At 35.3% G+C, this 11,723-nt stretch overlaps 2 protein-coding genes across 4 annotated transcripts; both read right to left on the reverse strand.

Moving 5' to 3' along the window:
* Positions 1-1,669: 1,669 nt before the first annotated feature.
* Positions 1,670-3,284, reverse strand: LOC149184303 (serine/arginine-rich splicing factor RS2Z32-like). 2 transcript variants are annotated; one of them, XM_089418889.1, is made up of 2 exons: positions 3,056-3,252; positions 1,670-2,044 (listed from the first exon to the last, which is right to left on the reverse strand). In XM_089418889.1, the coding sequence occupies exons 1-2, from the start codon at positions 3,160-3,162 to the stop codon at positions 1,912-1,914; spliced, it is 240 nt and encodes a 79-aa protein (XP_089275015.1). In that variant the 5' UTR covers positions 3,163-3,252; the 3' UTR covers positions 1,670-1,911. The 2 variants fall into 2 exon arrangements, 1 of the variants encoding a protein (XP_089275015.1); XR_016257771.1 differs by having other exon boundaries at positions 1,950-2,295; positions 3,056-3,284.
* A 2,965-nt stretch (positions 3,285-6,249) lies between these two features.
* LOC149184304 (serine/arginine-rich splicing factor RS2Z32-like) lies at positions 6,250-7,970 on the reverse strand. 2 transcript variants are annotated; one of them, XM_089418892.1, is made up of 3 exons: positions 7,700-7,970; positions 6,648-6,687; positions 6,250-6,348 (listed from the first exon to the last, which is right to left on the reverse strand). In XM_089418892.1, exons 1-3 carry the CDS (start codon positions 7,804-7,806, stop codon positions 6,265-6,267), a joined length of 231 nt encoding a protein of 76 aa, XP_089275018.1. In that variant the 5' UTR covers positions 7,807-7,970; the 3' UTR covers positions 6,250-6,264. The 2 variants fall into 2 exon arrangements, with proteins under 2 accessions (XP_089275018.1, XP_089275017.1); XM_089418891.1 differs by lacking the exon at positions 6,250-6,348 and having other exon boundaries at positions 6,507-6,687.
* Between the last annotated feature and the right edge of the window lie 3,753 nt (positions 7,971-11,723).

Consider the following 11,723-nt stretch of genomic DNA (forward strand, 5'->3'; position numbering starts at 1 on the left):
AAGCACCGGCAGCTGCCACCTGCTAGAAGTCTCCTGACGCCAACAGCTCGTTGTTGTGCACGACCAAAAGCTGCCACCTGTTCTAAGTCTCCAACATATATTAAAAAAACTTTGCCCCAAACTTAAAATCAGTTGTCATAACATGTAAATTGGACATTGGATAAAATTAATTGTCACAACATTCTGCAAACTCGACTTTCGGTAAGATGAATTGTCACAACATTCAATCGATATCCCCGGCAATAAGACCTCCGAAAACTTTGGGTAAAACAAAAAAGTCACGAAATTTGGATTTGGAAATTCAGCAATCCGACAATAAGACCTCCAATATAAAACTTTGGATAAAAAGCAAAAAACATCAAAGTTTCAAAATAAAACTTTGGGTAAAAGCGAAAAACATCAACTAAATGCTCCGGTCAACTCAAATTAATAGGAAGTCAATGCCTGATCGAGCGCTATTAGTCCCAGGTAGGGACTAAATGAGATCAATGTCTAATAATCTCAATCAAAGATATTAACATATATTCCTGTGCAATTATCGTTGGGAATTTGGGAATTAACTTTTCATAATATTAAATGAACGCATATATAGATATAATTTATGTTTCTCAGGTTGCCTGGATTTTGGATTTTGTTATTTAAAAGTTAGGAATGTCAAAAGAATTTGTTATTTTAAGGTTAGGAATGTGAAATGAATTATATGTTTTATTTTAAGTTATTATAAGTAAATTTAGATATGAAGATGGAATTAAAAAAAAAAAAAAAAGTATTTCTTATAATGAATAAAACATCACTTAAAATAGTCTCAAATAAAGCCCAAATGTAATTCATAACGATTAAAATTTAAATTAATTATTATAAATCCTAATACCAATTTCAATTTGATTGGGCTTTTTTCTATTTTAAATATAGATAGAGAAAATGCCTTCACCATTTTTAAAGATTTTAAAAATGAAGAAGCATATTAACATATGATAAATTCAATTATTTATGTGCATATATTAAGAAAACAGATAAGATTTATTAATTATTTGCGTGCATATATTAAGCAAAGAGATAAGATAAAGAATATTGTGGAATACAAATTTTATATATATTTTTAGTATATTCTCGACGATGGAAAAAAATATTTAAGAGAAATACTTGAAAGCTAAGTAATGTTCGAGGCAGCCTCATGTTTGAGGCGCCATGCTTTCCACGTTCAAAAATAACCATGCGAGCGAGGCAACCTCATGTTTGAGTCGCCGTGCAACGAAAATTCACCGAACAAATTGCAGATAAGATAAGATATTTTTATAAGTTAACAAATTGACAAATTGCATATAAGATACTTTTATAAATTGTATTCCACAAAAGACTAAGGCTGCGCCATGAGACTCTTTGGACGGCACATGATTATACATCAGAGCGTATTATTTGAAGAAAAAAAAACCTACAAAAGACTAAGGCTATGCCATGAGACTCTTTGGACGGCACATGATTATACATCAGAGCGTATTAAAACCCTGCGCAGCTCTGCCAGAGCTTTGAAGAAAAAAAAACTTAACAATAAGACTTGGAACGGGGATAACAATACAAACCTTTCGATCACAGAAATGAAGAATCTCAAGGGGTTTTTCCATCAAATTTGAGATAGACAGAGCCAACCACGATAGATAGATAGATAGTATCTTGCTTCATCCGCATCACGAGGATCACTAAATTTCTAAGAGAAACCAAGGGTAACACACGGAAGAACAAACCATAATTGCATGACCAAGATAACAAATATTATTCAAATAAACTCGAATGAGGGAAAAACATTTGTCCGCTGCAATTAGATCAATGTGTTCAATCCATTTCTTAAATTATTTGACTATCGATATTTACAAATTTGGCGTAGATGACTAGATAACATTGGTCTTCCGAAAGTTAACATGCATGATACAGCCACATCCATAGAACATATATACGCAGTATCCATAACAAATTCGAAAGGTACTGGATATGGTTTTGAATACTTACAATAAAGGCGAAGTCGTGCTTCAAATCCACATCACGGACTCTGCGGAAACGTTTGCCAGAAACAATGAGCAGTGCATCAAGGTATCGAATCGAATGATAGTTCGCCTCTCAGATGAATCAAACACCATTTTTCACCCTTGCCATTCCATAAATGTACGCAAGAACATTACAGAAAGATGCACGTCTATATGCGCCAAAGTCTCCTATTAACACCCTTGCAAGAATAGCCACCAATCCCACCAAGGTCACTCTCTCCCCATTGACCTCCATGCCGGGTAAGAGCCGACTAACCTTCAACAACATCATTCAAGTTAACACGCAACTTGGGCTGGAACTTCCTCAGAGAGTTAAAAGGCACAGAAGCAGTGAAACAATATCCCAACAATAAGGAATCCATGGCTTGGCTAGGACCCACCCCACCCCATCTCCTTCAATCTCGAAGGAAACAAAACAGACTAACCCATTATAGCATACAATATTCCATAGAAGGAAATCCATGGTTTGGCCATCTTCTAAAACATAGAAGGAACAAAACATTGAACATACCAAACCGTGGCAGCATAAGAGAAGAAAAGATGAAAATACTGCCAGCATTAAAAAAATTACCTGACAACAGGAAGAGGAAATGATTTTCCCATATGCCCATAATACCACAAGTACTCCATAAACCCCAAGAAAGACTAAAAGAGGTATGGCCCTAGAAAAAGAATATCTATAAAGTCAATGTACAAATAGCCCAAAACCAAACCAAAAAAAAAACAATTGCAATTCAACACCCAACAGAAATAGGAAAGATGGGCAAAGAGAGGAAAGTGTCAATGCGGACTATGCACTAATAAAGGGCAAACTGTGTAGGGTACACCCAACCAAGAAATAGCAGAAGAGGGAAAACATGACTTGGCAACCCTAAATTAGGAACGACTAAATAAAAAGAAAAGACAGAGGGGTATATAAGCAATAAATTATAGATTATAACAGACTATTGTTTGGTAGCTCTTTAAGATTATTATTTAGTAGAAACATCTAAACAAATCACATTCAGTGAACTAACCTTCCATATCTGTTGAAAAGATCCTCAAGATCACGTGTACGGGTACGAGAAGACAGTCGGCCAACATAGAGCCGTGTGTTTCCAGAACGATCATCATAGCGGGGCATTTTTAATCACTACAACAGGAAAAACAGTATGAGCTTCTGAAAACATCCATAACATGTTTTGAAAGTCCAAAACCAGGAAAATGTAGAAACTGGCCACAAGAATTCTACCAAACTAAACTAAAAAGTCACAACAAATAAAGCAGACTTGACACCAAAAGAGCAACATTTCAATAACCAAGATGAAGAAACTCTCCTTTTCTTACTATTTATGGAAATATCAGATGCGTTATCCCCTCCAAAACTTGTAAAGCTATACCATTTCTTATGACGTGATGGACAAACAAAATTACAACATAATATGCTAATGCCTCTGATCAACATCAGCCAATTATAACTATAAAAAAAAAATAAGAGTCAACAAGTGCCACTGAGCCTGGGTTGAGCAAGGGATCTGTTTTCAAAAAGACTAAGAGAGCTTCCCACAGTTTAAACTAAATTCCTACACTAATAAGCCAATAATAAGCAAAAAACAGTCAAATTTATTGATAAAAGACGAACATATATACAAACCGGCCTAAGAGGTTGTCTCAGCCGGCCATCACTAATGTTACTGGGCATTTAGTCTTTTTTTAAATTTGAATAAAATAAGAAATCTTACATGGTAATTATAGAAAACCCCTGGGATCTAATCATTTATTTGATGAAACTTTATACAGTAATATACTATAACCAAGCATCAACCATAACCACTAAAAAATGAGCGTTTAAACAGCTATGCACATAGAAACCTTTATAAATAAATTTTTCATTTCCTTCCTAGTATAATGACAGCAAATGAAATACACAAACAAGGCCCTATAACCAGAGAAGCCACAGATTATACTAGCTTGAATCTTCAGAGTTACAATACCCTTGGTCTAAGGAGGAAGAAAGATACAGTCAACGACAAATCTAACATGTGTAGATCTATGGCTTCGCATCCACACTCTTGCACAATATGACAGTACATGCAAACAACCAACAACCTGACTACTGCATAACGTAGCATGGGTTGTAATGCCACACCCAGGCACGAAGAGGATCTGAGATCTACAAGCAACTATACTAATTTTGCAGTTGTTTGAGCACCTACCCAGAATTAAAACAAGAGGAAAAACACACAAACTAAAATAGAAATTAAAAAATATACATATAAAGCAAAAAATGACCAACAGATACCGACTTCCCCCAGAATAGATCTCCCCTACTGGCACCGCCAAGCACAAACATCCTTTTAGCAGTGCATGCATCATCCATCAGATAGTAACCATATTGATATTCTCAGCTGAGATTTATAATTCTGAATACAATACCTATCAGATACAAGGTTAATACTGAATCCACTGTATCGACGCCAGGCTTCACAAGTCCTCGTCCTGTGTTCTCCTTGGCATAATCTCCTAAATTAGAAAGGAAAACGGTTGCCCTCAACACAGTATTACAAGACGGTATTATAAGCACCGGCAGCTGCCACCTGCTAGAAGTCTCCTGACGCCAACAGCTCGCTGTTGTGCACGACCAAAAGCTGCCACCTGTTCTAAGTCTCCAACATATATTAAAAAAACTTTGCCCCAAACTTAAAATCAGTTGTCATAACATGTAAATTGGACATTGGATAAAATTAATTGTCACAACATTCTGCAAACTCGACTTTGGGTAAGATGAATTGTCAGAACGTTCAATCGATATCCCCGGCAATAAGACCTCCGAAAACTTTGGGTAAAACAAAAAAGTCACGAAATTTGGATGACCTCCGAAAACTTTGGGTAAAACAAAAAAGTCACGAAATTTGGATTTGGAAATTCAGCAATCCGACAATAAGACCTCCAATATAAAACTTTGGATAAAAAGCAAAAAACATCAAAGTTTTAAAATAAAACTTTGGGTAAAAGCGAAAAACATCAACTAAATACTCCGGTCAACTAAAATTAATAGGAAGTCAATGCCTGATCGAACGCTATTAGTCCCAGGTAGGGACTAAATGAGATCAATGTCTAATAATCTCAATCAAAGATATTAACATATATTCCTGTGCAATTATCGTTGGGAATTTGGGAATTAACTTTTCAGAATATTAAATGAACGCATATATAGATATAATTTATGTTTCTCAGGTTGCCTGGATTTTGGATTTTGTTATTTAAAAGTTAGGAATGTCAAAAGAATTTGTTATTTTAAGGTTAGGAATGTGAAATGAATTATATGTTTTATTTTAAGTTATTATAAGTAAATTTAGATATGAAGATGGAATTAAAAAAAAAAAAAAAAGTATTTCTTATCATGAATAAAACATCACTTAAAATAGTCTCAAATAAAGCCCAAATGTAATTCATAACGATTAAAATTTAAATTAATTATTATAAATCCTAATACCAATTTCAAATTGATTGGGTTTTTTTCTATTTCAAATATAGATAGAGAAAATGCCTTCACCATTTTTAAAGATTTTAAAAATGAAGAAGCATATTAACATATGATAAATTCAATTATTTACGTGCATATATTAAGAAAACAGATAAGATTTATCAATTATTTGCGTGCATATATTAAGCAAAGAGATAAGATAAAGAATATTGTGGAATACAAATTTTATATATATTTTTAGTATATTCTCGACGATGGAAAAAAATATTTAAGAGAAATACTTGAAAGCTAATTAATGTTCGAGGCAGCCTCATGTTTGAGGCGCCATGCTTTCCACGTTCAAAAATAACCATGCGAGCGATGCAGCCTCATGTTTGAGGCGCCATGCACCGAAAATTCACCGAACAAATTGCAGATAAGATAAGATATTTTTATAAGTTAACAAATTGACAAATTGCATATAAGATACTTTTATAAATTGTATTCCACAAAAGACTAAGGCTGCGCCATGAGACTCTTTGGACGGCACATGATTATACATCAGAGCGTATTATTTGTAGAAAAAAAAACCTACAAAAGACTAAGGCTGCGCCATGAGACTCTTTGGACGGCACATGATTATACATCAGAGCGTATTAAAACCCTGCGCGGCTCTGCCAGAGCTTTGAAGAAAAAAAAACCTAACAATAAGACTTGGAACGGGGATAACAATACAAACCTTTCGATCACGGAAATGAAGAATCTCAAGGGGTTTTTCCATCAAATTTGAGATAGACAGAGCCAACCACGATAGATAGATAGATAGTATCTTGCTTCATCCGCATCACGAGGATCACTAAATTCCTAAGAGAAACCAAGGGTAACACACAGAAGAACAAACCATAATTGCATGACCAAGATAACAAATATTATTCAAATAAACTCGAATGAGGGAAAAACATTTGTCCGCAGCAATTAGATCAATGTGTTCAATTCATTTCTTAAATTATTTGACTATCGATATTTACAAATTTGGCGTAGACGACTAGATAACATTGGTCTTCCGAAAGTTAACATGCATGATACAGCCACATCCATAGAACATATATACGCAGTATCCATAACAAATTCGAAAGGTACTGGATATGGTTTTGAATACTTACAATAAAGGCGAAGTCGTGCTTCAAATCCACATCACGGACTCTGCGGAAACGTTTGCGAGAAACAATGAGCAGTGCATCAAGGTATCGAATCGAATGATAGTTCGCCTCTCAGATGAATCAAACACCATTTTGCACCCTTGCCATTCCATAAATGTACGCAAGAACATTACAGAAAGATGCACGTCTAGATGCGCCAAAGTCTCCTATTAACACCCTTGCAACAATAGCCACCAATCCCACCAAGGTCACTCTCTCCCCATTGACCTCCAGGCCAGGTAAGAGCCGACTAACCTTCAACAACATCATTCAAGTTAACACGCAACTTGGGCTGGAACTTCCTCAGAGAGTTTAAAGGCACAGAAGCAGTGAAACAATATCCCAACAATAAGGAATCCATGGCTTGGCTAGGACCCACCCCACCCCATCTCCTTCAATCTCGAAGGAAACAAAACAGACTAACCCATTATAGTATACAATATTCCATAGAAGGAAATCCATGGCTTGGCCATCTTGTAAAACATAGAAGGAACAAAACATTGAACATACCAAACGTGGCAGCATAAGAGAAGAAAAGATGAAAATACTGCCAGCATTAAAAAAATTACCTGACAACAGGAAGAGGAAATGATTTTCCCATATGCCCATAATACCACAAGTACTCCATAAACCCCAAGCAAGACTAAAAGAGGTATGGCCCTAGAAAAAGAATATCTATAAAGTCAATGTACAAATAGCCCAAAACCAAACCAAAAAAAAAAAACAATTGCAATTCAACACCCAACAGAAATAGGAAAGATGGGCAAAGAGAGGAAAGTGTCAATGCGGACTATGCACTAATAAAGGGCAAACCGTGTAGGGTACACCCAACCAAGAAATAGTACAAGAGGGAAAACATGACTTGGCAACCCTAAATTAGGAACGACTAAATAAAAAGAAAAGACAAAGGGGTATATAAGCAATAAATTATAGATTATAACAGACTATTGTTTGGTAGCTCTTTAAGATTATTATTTAGGACAAACATATAAACAAATCACATTCAGTGAACTAACCTTCCATATCTGTTGAAAAGATCCTCAAGATCACGTGTACGGGTACGAGAAGACAGTCGGCCAACATAGAGCCGTGTGTTTCCAGAACGATCATCATAGCGGGGCATTTTTAATCACTACAACAGGAAAAACAGTATTAGCTTCTGAAAACATCCATAACATGTTTTGAAAGTCCAAAACCAGGAAAATGTAGAAACTGGCCACAAGAATTCTACCAAACTAAACTAAAAAGTCACAACAAATAAAGGAGATTTGACACCAAAAGAGCAACATTTCAATAAACAAGATGAAGAAACTCTCCTTTTCTTACTATTTATGGAAATATCAGATGTGTTATCCCCTCCAAAACTTGTAAAGCTATACCATTTCTTATGATGTGATGGAAAAACAAAATTACAACATAATATGCTAATGCCTCTGATCAACATCAGCCAATTATAACTATAAAAAAAATAAGAGTCAACAAGTGCCACTGAGCCTGGGTAAATGAGCAAGGGATCTGTTTTCAAAAAGACTAAGAGAGCTTCCCACAGTTTAAACTAAATTCCTGCACTAATAAGCCAATAATAAGACAAAAACAGTCAAATTTATTGATAAAATACGAACATATATACAAACTGGCCTAAGGGGTTGTCTCAGCCGGCCATCACTAATGTTACTGGGCATTTAGTCTTTTTTTAAATTTGAATAAAATAAGAAATCTTACATGGTAATTATAGAAAACCCCTGGGATCTAATCATTTATTTGATGAAACTTTATACAGTAATATACTATAACCAAGCATCAACCATAACCACTAAAAAATGAGCGTTTAAACAGCTATGCACATAGAAACCTTTATAAATAAAATTTTCATTTCCTTCCTAGTATAATGACAGCAAATGAAATACACAAACAAGTCCCTATAACCAGAGAAGCCACAGATTATACTAGCTTGAATCTTCAGAGTTACAGTACCCTTGGTCTAAGGAGGAAGAAAGATACAGTCAACGACAAATCTAACATGTGTAGATCTATGGCTTCGCATCCACACTCTTGCACAATATGACAGTACATGCAAACAACCAACAACCTGACTACTGCATAACGTAGCATGGGTTGTAACGCCACACCCAGGCACGAAGAGGATCTGAGATCTACAAGCAACTATACTAATTTTGCAGTTGTTTGAGCACCTACCCAGAATTAAAACAAGAGGAAAAACACACAAACTAAAATAGAAATTAAAAAATATACATATAAAGCAAAAAAAAACCAACAGATACCGACTTCCCCCAGAATAGATCTCCCCTACTGGCACCGCCAAGCACAAAAATCCTTTCAGCAGTGCATGCATCATCCATCAGATAGTAACCATATTGATATTCTCAGCCGAGATTTATAATTCTGAATACAATACCTATCGGATACATGGTTAATACTGAATCCACTATATCGACGCCAGGCTTCACAAGTCCTAGTCCTGTGTTCCCCTTGGCATAATCTCCTAAATTAGAAAGGAAAACGGTTGCCCTCAACACGGTATTACAAGACGGTATTATAAGCACCGGCAGCTGCCACCTGCTAGAAGTCTCCTGACGCCAACAGCTCACTGTTGTGCACGACCAAAAGCTGCCACCCGTTCTAAGTCTCCAACATATATTAAAAAAACTTTGCCCCAAACTTAAAATCAGTTGTCATAACATGTAAATTGGACATTGGATAAAATTAATTGTCACAACGTTCTGCAAACTCAACTTTGGGTAAGATGAATTGTCACAACGTTCAATCGATATCCCCGGCAATAAGACCTCCGAAAACTTTGGGTAAAACAAAAAAGTCACGAAATTTGGATGACCTCCGAAAACTTTGGGTAAAACAAAAAAGTCGCGAAATTTGGATTTGGAAATTCAGCAATCCGGCAATAAGACCTCCAATATAAAACTTTGGATAAAAAGCAAAAAACATCAAAGTTTTAAAATAAAACTTTGGGTAAAAGCGAAAAACATCAACTAAATGCTCCGGTCAACTCAAATTAATAGGAAGTCAATGCCTGATCGAACGCTATTAGTCCCAGGTAGGGACTAAATGAGATCAATGTCTAATAATCTCAATCAAAGATATTAACATATATTCATGTGCAATTATCGTTGGGAATTTGGGAATTAACTTTTCAGAATATTAAATGAACGCATATATAGATATAATGTATGCTTCTTAGGTTGCCTGGATTTTGGATTTTGTTATTTAAAAGTTAGGAATGTCAAAAGAATTTGTTATTTTAAGGTTAGGAATGTGAAATGAATTATATGTTTTATTTTAAGTTATTATAAGTAAATCTAGATATGAAGATGGAATTAAAAAAAAAAAATTATTATTTCTTATAATGAATAAAACATCACTTAAAATAGTCTCAAATAAAGCCCAAATGTAATTCATAACGATTAAAATTTAAATTAATTATTAGAAATCCTAATACCAATTTCAAATTGATTGGGTTTTTTTCTATTTTAAATATAGATAGAGAAAATGCCTTCACCATTTTTAAAGATTTTAAAAATGAAGAAGCATATTAACATATGATAAATTCAATTATTTACGTGCATATATTAAGAAAACAGATAAGATTTATCAATTATTTGCGTGCATATATTAAGCAAAGAGATAAGATAAAGAATATTGTGGAATACCAAATTATATATATATTTTTAGTATATTCTCGACGATGGAAAAAAATATTTAAGAGAAATACTTGAAAGCTAAGTAATGTTCGAGGCAGCCTCATGTTTGAGGCGCCATGCTTTCCACGTTCAAAAATAACCAAGCGAGCGAGGCAGCCTTTGAGGCGCCATGCACCGAAAATTCACCGAACAAATTGCAGATAAGATAAGATATTTTTATAAGTTAACAAATTGACAAATTGCATATAAGATACTTTTATAAATTGTATTCCACAAAAGACTAAGGCTGTGCCATGAGACTCTTTGGATGGCACATGATTATACATCAGAGCGTATTATTTGAAGAAAAAAAAACCTACAAAAGACTAAGGCTGCGCCATGAGACTCTTTGGACGGCACATGATTATACATCAGAGCATATTAAAACCCTGCGCGGCTCTGCCAGAGCTTTGAAGAAAAAAAAAACCTAACAATAAGACTTGGAACGGGGATAACAATACAAACCTTTCGATCACGGAAATGAAGAATCTCAAGGGGTTTTTCCATCAAATTTGAGATAGACAGAGCCAACCACGATAGATAGATAGATAGTATCTTGCTTCATCCGCATCACGAGGATCACTAAATTCCTAAGAGAAACCAAGGGTAACACACGGAAGAACAAACCATAATTGCATGACCAAGATAACAAATATTATTCAAATAAACTCGAATGAGGGAAAAACATTTGTCCGCTGCAATTAGATCAATGTGTTCAATCCATTTCTTAAATTATTTGACTATCGATATTTACAAATTTGGCGTAGACTACTAGATAACATTGGTCTTCCGAAAGTTAACATGCATGATACAGCCACATCCATAGAACATATATACGCAGTATCCATAACAAATTCGAAAGGTACTGGATATGGTTTTGAATACTTACAATAAAGGCGAAGTCGTGCTTCAAATCCACATCACGGACACTGCAGAAACGTTTGCCAGAAACAATGAGCAGTGCATCAAGGTATCGAATCGAATGATAGTTCGCCTCTCAGATGAATCAAACACCATTTTGCACCCTTGCCATTCCATAAATGTACGCAAGAACATTACAGAAAGATGCATGTCTGGATGCGCCAAAGTCTCCTATTAACACCCTTGCAACAATAGCCACCAATCCCACCATGGTCACTCTCTCCCCATTGACCTCCAGGCCAGGTAAGAGCCAACTAATCTTCAACAACATCATTCAAGTTAACACGCAACTTGGGCTGGAACTTCCTCAGAGAGTTAAAAGGCACAGAAGCAGTGAAACAATATCCCAAAAATGAGGAATCCATGGCTTGGCTAGGACCCACCCCACCCCATCTCCTTCAAT

Source organism: Pinus tabuliformis, chromosome 3_2 (genome assembly GCF_031772625.1).
Source record: "Pinus tabuliformis cultivar Carrire ecotype Pingquan chromosome 3_2, CPIR1, whole genome shotgun sequence".
Taxonomy (NCBI): domain Eukaryota; kingdom Viridiplantae; phylum Streptophyta; class Pinopsida; order Pinales; family Pinaceae; genus Pinus; species Pinus tabuliformis.